At 38.9% G+C, this 19,027-nt stretch overlaps 1 protein-coding gene across 1 annotated transcript; it reads right to left on the bottom strand.

Annotated features, from left to right (window-relative positions):
- Positions 1-110: 110 nt before the first annotated feature.
- On the bottom strand, positions 111-6,389 carry LOC122641643 (phosphate transporter PHO1-like). The gene is made up of 14 exons (XM_043834929.1): positions 6,055-6,389; positions 5,545-5,628; positions 5,181-5,423; positions 4,029-4,372; positions 3,888-3,936; positions 3,513-3,714; positions 3,313-3,424; positions 1,787-2,036; positions 1,526-1,630; positions 1,360-1,404; positions 1,058-1,210; positions 562-840; positions 328-467; positions 111-229 (listed from the first exon to the last, which is right to left on the bottom strand). Exons 1-14 carry the CDS (start codon positions 6,292-6,294, stop codon positions 139-141), a joined length of 2,337 nt encoding a protein of 778 aa, XP_043690864.1. The 5' UTR covers positions 6,295-6,389; the 3' UTR covers positions 111-138.
- Positions 6,390-19,027: the final 12,638 nt, after the last annotated feature.

Here is a 19,027-nt window from a genome sequence, read left to right as displayed (position 1 = left end):
GGATATAGCTGATCGAGTTAAGCTGAGTTCATGAGTTGAGTCATTTGTCAAAGAAAATATGCTCTTGATCATAGCATGGTTAATTGCCCTTTTCATCTCTTAAGATGGACTGTGAGTATATGTCTATAGCTAATGGTTTCAGTCATCAGAATCTGTCTCGCGGAACGGTAAAGGAACCGTCTTTACTGCCCTGAACTTGCCGACATTGTTCAAATGTTCATTCTCCAACCTGTTTATCCATGTAGTAATAACAAATGTTAAAAAAATACGAAATCGACTTAAAATGCATACCAAACGCTGCCTTAAATTTTAGATAGATATATATACCTGTAGAAATTCCAATGCCCACGCCTTATTATCTCAAGTGAAGCCAAGGAAAAGTCAAGCAACCGATACTCAACTATTGATCCAAGACTAAAATGCATGACAGTCTCCACCCAAGCTAGTCTTAGAACCAAATTTATAACCTATACATACATATTAATTAAATTTTAATTAATTATTTTACTATTTTTCTTGAATGAATAAGAGAAAAGAAGCAAATTAATTAGAGAAACTTACAATGGACACATAGTAGATGCTCTTGTTCTTCAAGATTAGTTCATCTCTAAGCCATGGGTTCTTTGATTTAGGGTTAAGGAACCCCCAATCCTTAACAAAGTCCCAATATAACTGATAAATTGTTGCTATGGAAGAAGTAGCTATCACAATGGCCTTCCAAGGTAGGGTAGGATTCATGCCAAATGATAATCTTGCACCGGCTGCCACCATGGCAGAGACGTACTTACCCAAATTAGCTAGATGGTTTACATCGCCTTCATCGAACCATCTTCTTGCACACTTGCATTATTTACATTGACAATGTAATTAACACGTATTAGTTGTCAGTTTAATTATCTCAAAAGATTAAGGGAATGTAAGACACTTGTTCTTAGAATGCATTCTAGGCCAATTTCGCTTTTTCGAATGGTAAAAATAGTTGTTTTTTTTTTTATCATGTGAGAATGTGAAATCAAACTCGAATGCATACTAAACCCAGCCTAAATGCAATTAATACCTGCATGGCACGCCAATAGTATGGTGAGAATGATATAACATAAGCAAGCTGCTTGTATAACTTGCTAGAATGGCAGATCTCGTATCGATGAGTTTCGAAACTACCTGCAAGTAGGTAGCAAGCTGTAGATTCCATATGCCTTAGCAATGGAATCTTTGATGAAGAACAAAATGAAAAATTAAAACATCATTAATTCACTCAATTAGATGAAGCAAAATGGCTTAAGTAGATAAATTACTAGTTTGCAAATTAATTAATATACCTTAATGCAATTAGCCTCATATATAGATGGAGTTTATTACCTGGCTAGTCAATTGGTCAGCCATGAAGAAGTCTACCATTATAACCTGCAAATTATGTACAAAATGTTGTCATTAATTATGTTTGAATAAGTTTAATTAAACCTAAAATTAATCATTTTAGCGAAGAAAATGGACAAAAAATAGAGACATGTATATATGTAAGTACCTTGCAAAATGGAGAGGATACAATGTTACAAATAACTCGGATGAAGTAGTAGCGGGTCGATCGGTAGAAAATGTTGAATGGGCATATGAGCAATCCTATAAAGAGCTGAAAAAACATTTGGGTGTGGAAAAATCAAATATTAATTCTTCCTTAGGTATACGTAAAAACATATTCGTTCTTCAGAAATATAGTATAGTATAGTATAGTATAATAAAATTGGAAAAGTAAGTAGAATAATTTTGAGAAGAGAAGAAGACTCACAAGAAAGAGAACTCCAGGAATGGCATCAACTTGAGTTGGTGAGAAACCAGTGGATCTTAAGAGGAGATGGATAACCATGGCCCCAACAACTGCAGTCATTAAGGAGGTGCAGATCAAGAAAGCATCTCTGTACTTGAGAGCAGTGGTTGGAGAAAACTCAAATATGAAGTTATAATTGATCCTTGTGTTCTTCCACATGAAAAGGTTGCACCCGTACATAAACAAGTGCAAGCTAAGTAAAGCAAACATGCTGCAAAAATCAAAATAAAAAAGCAATTCATTAATTATAAGTCGATTTTGCATTATCAAATGGTAAAAATAGTTGTTTTTATTATCTAAGAATTCATTCTTAGAACGCATATCAAACACAGTCTTAATTTCTCCCCAAAAAAAAAAAAAAAAAATCAATTAGATTTGTATGGGTGACTAGTCCCTCTATCACATAGACCCAACCATGTTTGTCAAGTGATAGTTTCTTGTGTTAGACAAAGTTTACAAACCCTCTTGAGCATATCGAAGGAATGGGACAAAGAATGAGATAAGATGGTTTGGAAACAAAATTAAAGAGAGAAGAAAGAAGAAGAAATCAAATCAATGTTGGTTCAATGAGAGAGTTTTTTTTTTTTTTTTCCAAACATCACAAGGCATCTATTTTACCACATGAACATATGATGTGTCCAGTCAAACTGTAGAATAGAGAGGACATAGTTTAAATTGGCCACATTTCAAATTCTAGTGTTTAATTCAATCAAATCCTCCTTTGTATTGATATGCATTTTATGTATGTTCATGCTTGCGTACTAATACCCTAGACATTATTGTGTACTCTTCCAACTCTAAGTAGGCTAGATGATTTAGATTGAAAAAATCATAAACATGAATAGCTCCAGTTTTTCTACCAAAAAACAAAAAAAAAAACCGAATAGCTCCAGCTTGATTTCTGACTTCCAAGAACACCACATTCTTTTGTTACATGGATAACTTCCTAGAAAAATAAAATAAAGAATAGAAATTTTTTTCTAAACAAAATTTAAAAATAAGAAATTAATCATTTTTTAAGAAACCAATATGGGTCCTCTTCTAATTCTAGTTATTCTTTCTACACATCAAGCTTCAAAACAAACTGATTTCAATTTTATGTCTTAGGCGGTTCTATGTTGTGGTATCAATCCGTCGCTTTGGTCTGGTTTCAATTAATCTCAATTGATTTTGGTTTGGTATAAACCGTTGAGACAAAATTGGGGTTGGTCTTTTAGCAGGTTGCATTAACAGACTCTTCTTGATCAGTCCATTACGGGTTTTTTTTCCCAGGTTTTGGTCGGTTCAATTTCTATCGGTTTCAATAACAGCCAAACCAAAACCAAAACCAAATCGATTACGGTTCAACTCGATTTGGCCTTGTTTTTTTTGGTCGGTTAAATTGGTTCGAGTTGGAAATTGACACTGACCGGGTTTATTGCCATCCAACTATCTAAGTAGTAAAAACGAAGAGAAATGAGAAAGATGAAAATGGGTGGCAGTGGTACCTGAAAACAGGGTAGATGGTTTCCATGTATCCTCCTGCAGAGAATATACCCGACAAATGCGCCAATATCGCGTAGACACCAAAGAGTGTCACGAAACAACCAGTGAACAGACCTGAAAGGGAATCAATCCACCACATCACCATATCTGAAGAGGAAGAGAAGAGAAGAGAAGAGAAATGGAGAACAAGGTGAAGGATTACCTCCTAAAAAGGTGACCATGTGAGAATCTTTCTGCAATTGGGGTCTCAAGAACTTCATGGCTTTCTTCCTATCATTGCTGGCGAAGTACTTTGTGAAGATGGATTCCACTTCATCTGCTAATCTTACCACCTTGTCCGAGCTTGTAAAATGTGACCTCTTCACTACTTTCAAATAATCCTCTGATGCTTGTTGGTTTGCTACCTGCACCAAATTATGTGTTATTGTTTCATTCTCTAAGGCAGGGATTGGACCCCACGTGGATCCCATTAGGGCAGGGTGTTCGGACAGTAGATAGGGCGATCATTTCACCCTTGCCTGTGTGAGGCTGCACACCGACCGCGTGTGTGTGTTTTGAGGGTGATAAAGCACCTTACCTTATCAAACTTCTTAAGTATTTTGGTGAAAGCCAACATGTTCAATGAGCTGCCAAACATTCCAATTTTAGAGAAATAAGGTGCTAGCTAGGCTCAATATTCCCAATTTTATTCATCAAATAACAAGACCTAACCCCTTACCTGTAAGTCTTGAGGAGTCCAAGCCCTTTGTATAGCTCTACAAAGGCTCCCCTAATCATCTTTTCTGCAGATTGGATCTTCTTCCCATTAATGAGATCTCCGACTGCTCCTCCGGGGTTTTCCTTCTTAGGATTAGTAATTAGATCTTCCCAGAGCATAGACGTGATCGATGAGATTGAGCGTGTCAATGTTGTGATCGGGACATCGATCCTCATCGCCATCTTAGGCTTTCCTTTCTTCGTTTTGGTCCGCGTTGTAGCTCCGATAAAGTTCACCCCGCTCCTCTCAAATGCTGCAATGACATCATCTGGAGATGGGGATTGAGATGGTGTCTCATCCAACTCCTCCTCCATGCTTTCTGCATTGTATTACAATTACATTAGACACCAAATTTTGTCACCTCGGAAAAGGTTTGACGATAATGAAAGGAGTCACGTGGAATCTCATTGGAAATCTTCGTCACTGATAGTATTGAGGGAAATTAATGTTTTATTGACAAAATTTACCAAAATACCCCTACCTTGATTTAGCCACTAAACCTGTGCAAATTTGGCCCAAACTCCTAGGTTAGGTTTGTTTTGGCCTTTATGTGAATTATTTTTTCGTGGTTACAAAATTGACAAAATCCTTTAAGTGCTACTTTAACCCCCAAACTTGCTACAAATGACCCCAAATTAGGCTCCGTTTGTTTCCATGTTAAAAAGATAAAAATTCTATTAAATTAAAGGTTTTCATTGTTTGTTTCGATGTTTAAAAAAAATTGAAAAAAACAAAAAGAAAAAAAAATTTGTGGTTAACGTGGTTCCTGAGCCTAGACATAAACCAATGCCTTTGTGCGTGAAAAGACTCCTTCAATTCCCATTTTAAGATTTCTTGCCCCTCCCACTTACTATTGTACGTAGGAGATGTTTCGTTCAGAAAAGTTGAACTTGGGCTCCCTATAGGCCCAACCCATATTTTATCGAGCCCATTAACTATATGAATTGTGACTTCCGACCAATTTAGTATATATTCCAATCTAACCGTTTCAAGATCTGGGATCATGTGTGGGTAGTTTCACTGGATCACTGTTTTAAGTTGAACTTGAAATGAAAGAGAGCAGAACAGTGAAGAACCGAAATAGTGGGAACTGAGAAGGAGAGCAGAACACACAGAAGACAGACCTGAACAATCGGAGCTCCGGCTGGACGAGTTGGAACGATCAAAAATTCCGGAATCCGATTTGGATAGGAGATCTTTCCGGCGACGGTCATTGAGGATTTGCTTGAGGTCAAGAAGGATTTGGAGTTGCTTGTTTAAGATTTCTCCTCTCTCGACGAACTCACGTTCTTTGATTTTATAGAACTGGTTCACTTTGTTCAACTCTTCATCTAATTTCATGAAGAACTCCTTCACCTTTCCATAAGAAGAAACCAAAACGAAAATATTGAAATCACATCAAAATTTCAAAACCAGAGATTTAAAATAATAATAATAAAAAAAATTCAATCTTTATATAACAGATTTCGTTTCTCACCTCATCTTCTTCGGAAAAAAGCTGTACAAGCTCTGTTTGATATAAATCTTCCTCGTCTCCCCCTCCTCTGTTACTGTTCGTCACCTGTGCAACATAACAAATTTTCTTCATTCCTCTTTTAATGGAAATACTTGAATCAGATTTTTATTTCATTTTAAATTTCTGGGTTTTCCTTTCAGTTACTCATCACGAATGTTCCCTGCCACAAAACTGCTTTCTCTAACACAACAAAAGCTTTACTGGGAAATCTCAGCTGCTAGCTCTTCCTGAAAATGAGCGTCACCTTTTTTTATTCCTTTCGTTAAAAAAAAAAAAAAAAAAGGAAAGTGTAAACTGAACGACCCTAATCGAAAAGAGAAGCCGAAACCCAGAACCCGCCATGTCTTTGTTTTTAAAGGATGAAACTTTAGAAGCTATAACAAGAAACCCATATAAAAGAAAGAATGGAATTGAAGAATTTAGAGTGAAATGATCAAAAACCATATCTTTATTGATTTGGGTTTCTACTACCTGAAGAATCTCGCTTTTCTTTCCACCATTGTCGAATCGATTTGAAAGTTTCTTGACAATGCAACGAATGGGGTCCAAGATGGAGAATCCATACTCATGCTCCTTTTCGATTTCTACTAGTTTACTGTTTCTTGATAGCTTTATCTTCTTCACGTTTTTCTTTAGTTGCCAGTAATTCACAAACGCATCTTTCCATTCTGGAATCAGTTGGGCTTCAAGTAGCTTCGAAAATTTCACCATTTCTCTCTCTCTCTGAAAGTCTTTCCCGAAGAAACGCGAGATTAAGAGAATGGAATGATGAAAATGAAACGCAGAGGGTGAAGAGGGTTTAATGAGGTTCATATATATAGAGAAGATCAAAAGGAGAGAAAGAGAAAGAGAAATTGGTTCTTGTTTGTTAGCTTTCTTTTTCTCTTCTTTTCAAATCTGTTTTTGATTTATCTTGAATTCTGTTTTCTTTTTAATTCATGGAGAAGTTAGAGAGTGTTATAAGCAATCGCCAGTGCGTGTACGTCATGTGAAGCTACTAAGGACAGAGACGAAAAGGAAAATTTTAAATTCCCACTGTTTTTCTTCCAATTTTTTGGTTTATTAATTTACATAAATAACCCTGAAAGTGAATAAAACGAATTCAGTTAGTATTTATTAGGTCAAGATCAATCTTGGTCTCTGGATCTAAATCTGATATAGTGGCAGTGTGGGGCCTACCAACAAATCTATAGTGCCACGTGGCATATAAGGTGCTAGGCTCGTGGGACGGCTAGTAGTAACGGTTAGCCTAAAGTTTAAAATCTAGGTTTGGTAGCATGGTTCGCCATTTGCACTGGTTACCACTAGCCGGTTCGAAATCTGGTTTGGTTGCCAAATGGGCCGTTTAGAACTTGGATGGCCAAAATGGATTATGGGCTTTGAATTACTAATGGACTTATCAAAAGGGTAACATACTAAAACCTAATAAGGACTTATGAACCCTAGGATGGTGGTTGAATGTTTATCGGGTGGTGGAAGAAAACTTTCTCTTAAAAATTAAGAAACATACTAAAACCTAATAAGGGCTTATGAACCCTAGGATGGTGGCTGAATGTTTATCGGGTGGTGGAAGAAAACTTTCTCCTAAAAATTAAGAAAAAATCAAGTTTTCTTTCTCCCATAGGGATGAGATCATGGAATCTAACCCTCTGAATCAACTGGGAAAGGTATTTCAAACCTTTTCAATAGAGGCGAGAGTTAATGACGAGACTCACTATTCTAGGAGTCTAATCGTAACATCAAATCACCATGGATGAAGAGATTCCCTCTTCACCTTGGCTGACGAAAAGGACAGTGATTGGGTGTGAATGAAAACTAAGGTACCCAAAAATATCTTTCATTTAGAGTAACGAATAGGGATACCAAATTAAGGTGGTTTAGGTAGGTTTGTGCTACTTGCCAATATGGCATGGCTAAATTTGGGTGGGCTAAGCACTTGGAAGCCAAATTACAATATGGGCCCCATGTTAACCATATAATCAATGATCTAAGTAGGCCCAGCACAGATGAACATGATCAATAAAAGTAAAATTAGCAATAAAGTTTCATATCTTTATCATAAATAGACTAAATGACCAATGAATCAACAAATGCTTAAGAGTGGCAAAAACTTTGTTTAAATGATGTAATCCTCCATAAACAAGTAAAACCAATGACTCCCCCAACAGCTTACCATTGTGATCATAGGAAGAACCCATACAAAATATAATGGAATTCTACGAAAGCTAATGTGGATAGGAAGGCCTCATCACTGTCGGTGGTACGTGTTTCTTCACACTTTCTCTCTTCTTTGACACTCTGTCTCTTTCTTCCATGACCATGAGAAGATACTATGATGTGTAAATCTCTCCCCGTAAACCTAATAAGATGAAGGGTATTTGTGTAAGTGGGCGGGACCCTTTGGATTAGAAAAGCTTTATGGAGCATGAAAGAGCATTAGCATAACACCTAGAAGCAAGAAATCCTTTTTCCAGAAAAGGTTAGAAAGCAGTACTGCGATTTCACTTTCTGCTTTATAATGGATACACGGAAGAATGGCACCAAAATAACTTATTCTATCACAGAATTAAAGGGTTATGGGAAAAGATTTTATGACCTTTTAAGGGAAAACATATCCATTTTGTTAGATACTTGGATTCAGTCACATTGGATACAATCATAGAGGAGTTTCTGATTTTATCTTAAAAGAAAGAAAAAAAAGGTTCTTTTAGGCTCAGTAATTCACACTGCCTCTTAAAAAATGGTGAGGCTTCCATCATTGCGGGGTCTGGTGAGGGTCATAATGTATGTAGTTGTACCACTGCTTTTATACTGCAATCACTTGGTCACAATGGAACAATCTTATCATTGCATCAAGACCCGCCCTCAAATAGAGGACTCCATATACATTTCAATAGCCAAATTTTAATCCAAAGTAAAGAAAGTTGCTTAAACTAATTCAAAGTTTTAGTATAATTATTAAAAGGGGAAAAGAACGCTACATGGTCGCGTGACCAGCGTGGCTCCTACGCCTAGACACAAAACCATCCTGTCCCAATGGAAAGTATCACCTTGCCCCCATGGAAAGACGAAAATCCCACCCAGATCAATGCTTATGCGTACGCTCCATTGGCCAGCGTGCATGTTCATGCTCTAGAGGCTTAGACAGCATTTGCCCTTGTCAAAATATTGTAAAATAAAGATGAATATAAAATTCAAATGACATCTTTTGTAATTTTAGCTACTTCCTTTACTCATTTTAAACTAAAATTGTACCAATGAGATGCTTTCCTCTATTCTATCACATGGACTAACACATGTACTGTCATGTAACAATAGTGAAACATTATACTTCACTAGAAATAGTGGTGGGAAAGAAAACCCTTAAAAAAATTATTCCCCACCCCCCACCCCCTAAAAAAAACACATTTGACCTAATCCAAAAAGATTTCTCAATGATGTGATGGGCACCTAACTCCTCTCATGGTTCAAAATGGGTTCCCAAATCATCATCCCATTACAAATTTAAAATCCATTTTGGTTATGAATCTCTCAACTGTTTGATCAATACGGTCGGACCGGTCTGACCTGCAAACTAGTCTTAATGGGATTAAACATTTGAAGTTTCAATTAAAACTCCCTTTTTATATGCTGCTAGAGTGCTAGACACTTGGGAAACCTATTTGAACCAACGTATTCTAGACGAATTGACCCATTTGAGGCAAGAAAATGGTATGAAGAAGTGGATTATTATCCTCTCCAATTCCTAAAGTGTGGCAGTGTGGCAGTGCTAGGTGGAGATGTCGACACTTGGCAGCTGCTGCATCCAATGGTCCTGTTGCATCAAGAAATCGCCAGGTAGTCCCTTCGAGTGCCGTAACCCGCAAAAGGACCTGGGTGACAAAGGAAAACCGGTGTGGTTCTGGCCTAGGACTCTCTAATACCTAAGTTAGATCTCTCTGAGTAAACAGATGAATAGTTAGAATTCAAGATGGGTTAATGGAGTAGAGTACCTTCGTATTTATAGTGGAGTGTGCCGGTGTGGAGAGTCCCAGTTGGTGACGAGTAGTCCTCGTAGTAGATAGACGTTCCTAGGTAGTAGGATTCCTCTCTTAGCTGGTTGCTCTCCTACGGAAGATAGAGTCCCAGTAGGGAGGATGTTCCTAGTAGGGAGACATTCATATGTCTTTGTGTGTTGGATAAGGTCCTTGGTGCATAAGTCCGTTTGGAACTGTGTCTCTAGTAGGTAGTACCCTCTACCCATGAGATGATGTATATCTTGTCGTTGATGGTAGCAGCCTGTGGGTAGTAGCCTGTGTGTAGTACCCGGACTTGGTTGTTGATGGTAGTAGCCCGTAGTACCTGGACTTGGTCCTTGGACTTCCTTGTTGGTCATTTGTCGCCCGGGCTAATCAAGTGAGACGTAGGGTGGCTGGGTTAGGGATGGTCTTCCCTCTTGGGCCAGGACACGTGGCGGCTCACGATTAGCGGTGTAATTTTGGGTTTATCAGGTCCATATCAATGAGATTGGACCGTTGGACGCAGTAGTTGTCAGGTGTCGACATCTCCACCTAGCACTGCCGCAATGCCACACTTTAAGGAATTGGAGAGGATAATTTTTCATGAAGAACTTGCCTTTACTGGTATATCTAACCAGCAAAACAGAGGAGACAACCCTAGATATAGAAAACTGATCATTAGTTTTCCCACTGGTAAAGGAAAACTTTCGCCATATATGCCGTAAAAACCTGCATTTGTGATTTATGGTCATAGATAGAACGGAGAAAACCAAGGTGTAGCTAAATTGGCAATAAGATGAAAAGCCCGGAATGAGGAATCATTAATCAAAGTTATAGGTAATGGTATCGGTGTCTGTATTGGTCTTTGCAGATACTGATATTGATACGTATCGAGCGTCTATCCAGTAGGCGACCACCCATAAAATGAAGAGGAAGATTGTTTCGAAATCGAAGAGCATGAGCAACATTAAGTAAGTGGCTATGTTTATGTTCAACAATACTATTTTGTTGAGGTGTGCTAACACAGCTTGTTTGGTAAAGGACATCTTTTTCTTGGAAAAGAAATTTGTACTGGGTTAAAAAAGAAAATGAAAACCATGGCATGTGCACATATTTGATGGTTGCATGAAATTAGTTTTGAACATAAAAATAAAAAAAGGAAAAGGAACGCCACTTGGTCGTGCGTCGGACATGTGCCTGCGTCCAGTAGCAGCCGGGTGCAAAATGACTAATTGACTGGCACATCCCTACCTTTCCATGGGGGCGGGTCAATCATTTTGCGCCCGACTGTGTTTGGGCGCATGTACATGCCCAGACGCACGACCATGTGGCATATTTTTCCCAAATAAAAATTATTAATGAACCGATATGTTTTAAATTTAAATTTCATAAGAAGAGTCCATGTACATCTAGTGAAATCATCAAAAAAAAAAGTGCACAATTTTTGAAGAAATTGAATGAGGATCCCAAATGTCACAATGAAGCAATTCAAATGGAATTTTAATTAAATATTTCTAGAAAGAAAAGCAAGCGTGACTATTGGCTAATGGGCAAATATCATAAACAGACAATTACCATTGGACGAGAAAGCAAGATCCTATTTTAATTTATGAAACGGTTCAACCAAAAAGCCCTAACTTTAGGATGGAAAAACCCTGCCAAGGTTATAAGCTAACAACCACCTACTAATCGAACTCTTGGCCATGGAACGCACTGCATCAACTTTCCCCAACTTTTGGACATAGGCACCCACATGGCTAGTGCACTGGCAACCTGCTTTCACACAACTTAATAACATCCAACCCAAAAGCCCTAGTTTCAGGGTAGATAGACTCTACCAAGGTCATAAACCCAGCAGCCACACAAAATTTCTCTCGTTCTATTTTTGTTTCCCTCTTCTCCTTTCCTCATCGCCCCAAACCCATTCTCTTTGCTTTTCTTTGTCATTTCCCAAAACATTTCCAGTCTCACCGTGAGAGTTTGAGAAAGTCCTAAAAAAATAGACTTAATTAAGGAGAGTGAAGCATCAGTTTTGGAACCTTGAAATTGATCCTTGCAACAGTCGATCGTCAACGACGAGAGTAAACAAGACGTACCTAGTGCACGAGGATCCCGCCACATCGAAGTCTAGGGACGGTCATAATGTGTATGCAGCCTTACCCCTGATTTCATAGAAAGGCTGTTTCTAGACTCAAACCCGTGACCACTTGGTCACAATAGAGCAACATTACCGTTACACCAAGGCCCGTCCTCAAGAACATCTGATACGGTTCTCGTATTATTGCAACATGTGATAGATGATATCTTACATTTGTCTAATTACTTTTGAGATTGTAAGTTACAATTTGTTCCTAGGAACTGAACAAATTAAGATTCCATTGCTAGAAAAGGCATTGTTGGTAAAATATATGATAATTTGGCCCAATTCGAGTCTATGGTTGACGAATTCATGTATCCTAACTACTATGGGTTTGTCATGTTTGAATAAATAAATTTCTTTCTATAAAAACAACCCAAAAAATATAATCCTATCAAATTCTATGAAAAAAATAAAAAAATATTCTAAGATATTATAAATGAAGATTTTATGACATTAGATATCATTTGGCTTGAATTGATGAACTTTAGATACCTAAACAACAACAACATCATAGGCTTGTCCCAACTTAATGGGGTTGGTTACACGGTATTCGAGAAGAGACAAAAGCAAAATAATAAAAAAATAAAAGAGGTGAGGCATAAAATATCGATACAAACTCAAACTCTAAGGCATCTACCATAACTACAAACCACTTCTTAACAACCCGACATTTTGCTCTAGGCCTCAAAAAGAAATATGAAACACAGGGCAGCATCACATCATCAAAGTTCAACTATAAGGGAACTTTAGATACATAACAAATTTCAAATCCCATATTCATTCACCCCCTCAAGCTAAAAAGAAGAGGATTCAATTCTCCAGCAATCAGAAGAATATTGATAATAATAATAAAAAAATGCACTGTGAATCCGAATCTATAAAGCCATTTGAACACTAAATGATACCATTTTCAATATAAAAGCATAAAATAAGACAAATGAATTCTCTATGAACTCATCAAAAAGAAGAAAGACCCATCTGTCACTCCATTTACTCCAAATTCCATCAATTGTCTCTTATTGACCTTTGCTTTCAATCTAGTATTACAAGATTTAATGGTGGGTGTCATGGCCTACCAATGACTTTTGATGATTAATTATTAAAATCATATATATATATATATATATATATATAAAGATGCTATATATGAGCTTAAAATAACCAGATTTGCTCCACTAAGTCCCAACTCCCACCACCATTGTATAACCCTGAGCCCTACACCATACTTGATTCACACTAGAATTTATTTTCATAATAGTTTATAATATGAAAATGGGTTTAAAGGGTTTGACTTAAGAGAGTATCTACAATTGTTTTGTGGTTGTTATGCACAGTGGAGGGACAAGAAACTGCTCTTATTGGGAATTGTTGATGAACACTGTAGAACCCACTAGGAGAAGGCCTAGAAAAGTAATTATCTTAATGGGGATGGGCCCTTTGGGGTAAGCATAATTAAGGGTTTTTGAATTCACTTGGAGAGTAAAGTGGGGAAATGGAAGAAGTTAAACAGGAATTAATCTAAGCTTAGTACCTGACTTCAATATCCCACCACCAAAGTTATTGGGTTATTTGTTAGTACCTTTCTCTAAGCACAGCCATTAATTAACCTTAAGCAAAACAAAATTATTGATCATATGTAATTTGTCTGATGTGGGTATGACTGTCCACTTCCCTAAAATAATTCAAGAATGAAATTAATAAAACTTTTGGGTTGGAAAAGGGAATCACTTTCTAGGTCATCTTTCCATCCATACTGCAATCTTTAGAAATAAAAGGGCTTAATGCATGTTCCACTAATGAAATATCTATTCTCTTCTTTCTTTTTTTTTCATATTAAGTAGCTAGGTGACTTCTTTTCTTCAATTTATCTTCTTACCCTTTTAGGGTTATTTTAATCCTCAATATTCTTTCTTTTAGACCAAATAAAAAAGGCTCAAATATGCAGGTTCCACTGGACCTCTTTCTCTCTCTCTTTTTCCCACATTAAGCAGGTATCTTATTTTCTTCAATTCCTCTTAATCTTTTAGGGTTTTTTTAATCCTCAATACTCTCTCATTTAGAACACATATAAGGGCTTAATTCACTAGACCTCTTTCTCTCTCTTTTTTTCCCCACATTAAGAAGGTGCTTTATTTTCTTCAATTCATCTTAATCTTTTAGGGTTATTTTAATCCTCAATGAACTCTCATTTAGAACACATATAAGGGCTTAATTTTTTTTTTTGGAGGGACCGGGAGGGGGGGGGGGGGGAGGGAGTCTAATATAAGGGCTTAATTCACTTGACCTCTTTCTCTCCTTTTTTTCCCCACATTAAGCAGGTGCTTTATTTTCTTCAATCCATCTTAACCTTTTAGGGTTTTTTTAATCCTCAATGGTCTCTCATTTTGAACTAAGGGCTTAATTCATTGGACCTCTTTCTTTCCCTTTTTTGTTTTTTCACATTAAGCAGGTGTTTATTTTGAGGGTGGGACTTGGTGCAACGGTAAAAATTCATCCATTGTGACCAAGTGGTCATAGGGTTTTGAATCTGAAAATAGCCTCGCTGCAAAAGCAGGGGTAAGGCTGCGGGAGCCTCGTGCACTGGGTATGCCCTTTTTTGAAGCAGGTGCTTCAAATAAAGGGCTCAGTGTATGTTCCACTGGACCTCTTTCTCTCTCTCATTCTCTCTTTTTTTCCATATTGAACAGGTGCTTTATTTGTTACAATTCACCTAACCCTTTTAGGGTTTTATTAATCCTTAAAATTCCCTCACAAAACAATGTGATTTACTGCCGTGTAATCCATAGTTGTTGGATCATTTCAGGCTGCACAGACATTGGACAATGGTCAGGAAATGGGTTAGTTAAGGTAGCACTTCATTGCACCCAAGAGGCAAAGAGGAGAATTTGGATACTCTTTCTCTCTGGTCTGCTTTGAATGCATTAAGAAAAATACAGAACAAAGGATTAATGGAATAAAATTAACATCTAATCTGCAAACATCATTAAATCTTGAAAGAGTTTACACTTTACAATAATTCTCTGAGCATATAAACGTGTTTAACACTATCTCCATTAATAATGAACAAATGTTGTACGTTTTTCTTTTTTTGTATTAGATGAGATCGAAAAGAGAAAAGAAAATAGTAGACATGCACTAACAATTACGTAAGGCCACACATATGCTTCCAATCAAGGGACAGAACAACCACATAAAATGAATCTTTTCCTTAATCCATAACTATCCTGCTAGAGAAATCTGGGTTTGGGTTAGAAATAGGGTTAGGGTAGAACAGAGAATAGGTTTGGGGAAGATGAGGGTATAAGAGTCATTTCAAGTCAAAGTTTTATCCCACGCCATCACTTTACAGCCAGTTCCTAACGGACTGTTAGTTTTGCATGTTTTGAAAAGTTCATGGGGTATACACATTCAATTTTTGAAATCTCGGGTCGATTTGCACTTGAGGCAAAGTACAAGGGGTGTACATGTAATTTTTCCAAAAAAATATACCATGATCAAAACCACGTACCCTTGAGAAAGTGGAAGGAACGGGAGCCACAAGCCGAGTCAATAAATCCCTAGAAATAACTATGAACCTATTGTGCTGAGTGTCAATACAAGAGTCTTGGAAGGGTTGTACCTTACGGCTAACCTCAAATGAGATTGATTCCCAAATTTGGTGGATAGTTCTGGAACTCCTAGTCCAGTTCCTAAGGTTCTGCTCCATCTAAATATGATAGATGTGTTGGGGTTGAGTATATCTTGTATTTTGTAATAGTTCACATAATTGTTATTATGCTTGTATTTGTAATTGGATCGGGTTTTGGGTTCATTACATGTATGGGGTAAAAATTATAATTGTGTGTGGATTAGGGTTTTAGGTTCCCTATATATTGTCTTTGTGTGGAAAACCCTAGCGACAAGCAAATGGGAGCACTTTGTGAGGTGGAGAATGGTGTAGAGAGTTTTTCAGAAAATAGTGAAAAATCTTTGATTCTCTCGAGTGGATGTAGGCAATTTTACCAAATCACAGTAAATTCCTTGTGTTGTATGTGATTGTTAGCTTGGTTTCTTCCTCGTGATTGTGCACCGTTTTCTATACTGTATACCCCAACTACAATATTTCTCTTCAGGATCCCAATCTTTCGGATGCCTGGCAGTTCTTGATACAGCTCACCGGTGCTCCTCAGAAGGAATCAGCAATTGCAGCCACCCTTCATTATCAGATATGTTACAGGTTGCAAAATCATGCTATGAACCTCAATACTGGTTTCTCCAGTAATGATGCGGCTCTCTTTGTCCAGATCGGCGAAGATAGGATCCCGACGATCACTCATGTCCCCCGACAGATTGATCATGCAACGCTCATCAAACTCATCCCAGAGTCCTGGATCACGGCATACGAATCTACCCACAACATTCCTGTTGCCACCCCTCCGTTGACAGCAACAAACCCCGTCTACAAATCACTTGACGACGGACGTACCATGGTCACTTACCCACGACCGACCTCATCGGTTCAAACGGACATCACAGCAACAGCGGCCTTACAAATTCTTCAAGCGTAAGAGTTCGGGCACAAGACTTCCACGAAGTGCTATACTGCGCAAAATTGGTCATTTTGCTCAAACGTCATCCGACAAGGCTAAACAGGCCAAGCTCTTGCATATGCTTGCCCCTTTTTCCATCACGATGACCCGGATGCGGACGTTGAATCACTCTACTCTGTAGATGATGATTTCACACCGAGATCTCGTTCGCTCTTGAAAATTGGAGCGAAGATCCGGACTCTTCTTCACCCGAATCCGAACCCGAGTCAGATGGATTTGACCCCATCTGCCCGGTTACCTCTTTTGGATCTCCTAAGTCACCAGCTTTGGCTATCACCACTACTCCTTTACCACAGGCTCCTCTATCCATCCTTCCCACGACATGGGATCGACCTATCAAGGTCATTGGTTATTTCGACACTGGATGTTCTGCCACTATCCTAGCACCCCATGTTCTCCCTTCGGATTATTGGAAATCTCATTGCCAGTACTTTACTGCAGCCGATGGTCAAACTTTCTCAATTGACCTCATTTCAAAACATCCCATTAAACTTAAGATATTTCCCTCTCTTACCATCTCCCACACGGTATTAGGTTCCTCTCTTCCTGGTCGAGATGCCCTTATTGGTTTTGATGTCTTATGCCAATTACCTCACCTTCGATGGAGTATCAATGGCCTCAGCTATAAGAAGCATTTTATCCCCTGGACCACTGTTCCCAAATTATTACTAATGGCTCCCATTGCAGATATCAAGGAACAATTGCTCCTCCGTTGCAGTGCGGATAATCATGCTGATTTTCTCCCAAAATGTTCGAGTCCTCTATGGCACAATGCTAAGTTCTTCATCCGACTCCCTTTCAAGAAGAATGAAGACATCAATCCAACCAAGGCCAGCCATTCAGGCATGAATCCTGAACATCTCGTCAGTGCCCGTCAAGAGATCGCCCTATTGGAAGCCCAAGGTCTCATCGAGAAGACATCTTCCCCTTGGGCCTGTGAAGCTTTTTATGTCAACAAAAGAGCAGAACAAAAACGCGGCAAGCTTCGCCTCGTGATCAATTATCAACCTCTGAATGCATTTCTGCTTGATGACAAGTTCCCATTGCCAACCAGGCCAGCCCTTCTCCTCCAGCTATCTCAAGCCAAGTTTTTCAGCAAGTTCGACCTCAAAGCAGGATTCTGGCAGTTGGGCATTCATCCTGATGATCGACCCAAAACAGGTTTCTGTATTCCTGGAGGTCATTACCAATGGAAAGTCCTCCCTTTTGGACTGAAGGTGGCTCCATCATTGTTCCAACAGGCTATGTTACAAATCTATGCCCCCATCCAAGAACATGCTCTCATCTACATTGATGACATCCTCCTTTTCTCTACTACAGAGGACGAACATGCCCTCCTCCTTCAACAATTCTTGGACATCACTATTGCCCACGGCATCATGCTTTCTCCTTCAAAGATGGTAGTAGCAGTCCACACAATCGACTTCCTTGGCGTCACCATCTCAAATGGTCGAGTTCAGCTACTGACCCCATATTGGTCACTCTTTGCAAGAATTCTCGGACGGTCCCCTTACCCGTCAGGAATTACAACAGTTCCTCGGCATCATCAACTATATGGCCGAATTTCTCCCACATCAGATCCGTATGACTAGTCATCTTCACCGCCTCTTGAAGAAAGATGCACCGCCATGGTCCACTATTCATACCACGGCAGTCAAGAATTTGAAAGCTTTGGCTCAAGATCTTCCCACTCTACAGATCCCTTCTACTGGTCTCCGCATCCTCCAGACTGATGCTAGTGATACACAATGGGGTGCAGTTCTTTTCGAAGAACTCCCGAACAAGACACGACGTATCTGTGGATATCGCAGTGGCGAATTCAAGCTCTCCGAAAAACATTATCACTCCACCTTCAAGGAAATTCTTGCGGTTCGGCGCAGTATTGAGAAGTTCAGTTCTTCCTCATCGGACATACCTTCCGATAGAAATGGACATGACAGCCTTCCCAAAGATGTTACGATTCAAGCGACGCTCCCGAATCTCGGCTCCTTCGTTGGGCTCGGTGGTTTCCCAATGGTCATTCAGGTTCGCCATATCAAAGGAAAGGACAACGTGCTTGCGGACTTCCTCTCTCGCACTAAGCGAAGATACCATTATCTTCTTCCATCCCTGTCCTTTGTATGCCTCTGCCTCCAGTGCTTCCTCTTCTTCTTCTTGACATTAGCACCACGACCCTTTGCTTCGTCTTCTACCAAGGCTTCGGCCTCTCTCTTGACCATCTTTCTCTTCGTACCACTGAAAGCATATAGCATCTCCACATACCAGTCTGTTCTCCTCTCCATTGTTCACACGGTGGTCTTCAGTTTGACTGGGTAGCTTGTCACCCAGACTATCCTTTCCTTACTCCGTTTGCTATTAATCCAGCCTTATTTGACAAAGAATGCGTGGTTTTCTTCGTGGAAGGACATGAGCAGTCCTTATCCTTGCATTTGATCTTGAGATATGAAGTGTCACACGCATCTGTGAGCTTATGGGTAGTCTTCTCCCATTGCTTGAAGAAGAGCATGTGATCACAAAGCTAGGTCTTGAGGATCTCTTGGTAAAGACGTCCAATAGGAGCTTGATCAATTCGAAGGCCAAACTGCAAAGCCTTTGTAGCTTCTTTTCCCGAGGTTCGGGGAAAGAGTTGAGGAAAACCTGCTTCATGTTAGGATCATCCAGTCCACCTAGGATGTAGAAGCGGTCCAGCATGCGGGTGTAATGTTTTGCAAGATCGC

The sequence above is a fragment of the Telopea speciosissima genome, chromosome 10, assembly GCF_018873765.1.
Source record: "Telopea speciosissima isolate NSW1024214 ecotype Mountain lineage chromosome 10, Tspe_v1, whole genome shotgun sequence".
Classification (NCBI taxonomy): Eukaryota; Viridiplantae; Streptophyta; class Magnoliopsida; order Proteales; family Proteaceae; genus Telopea; species Telopea speciosissima.
Note: the sequence above shows the minus strand (reverse complement) of the source record. Positions and strands in the feature narration are given on the sequence as shown.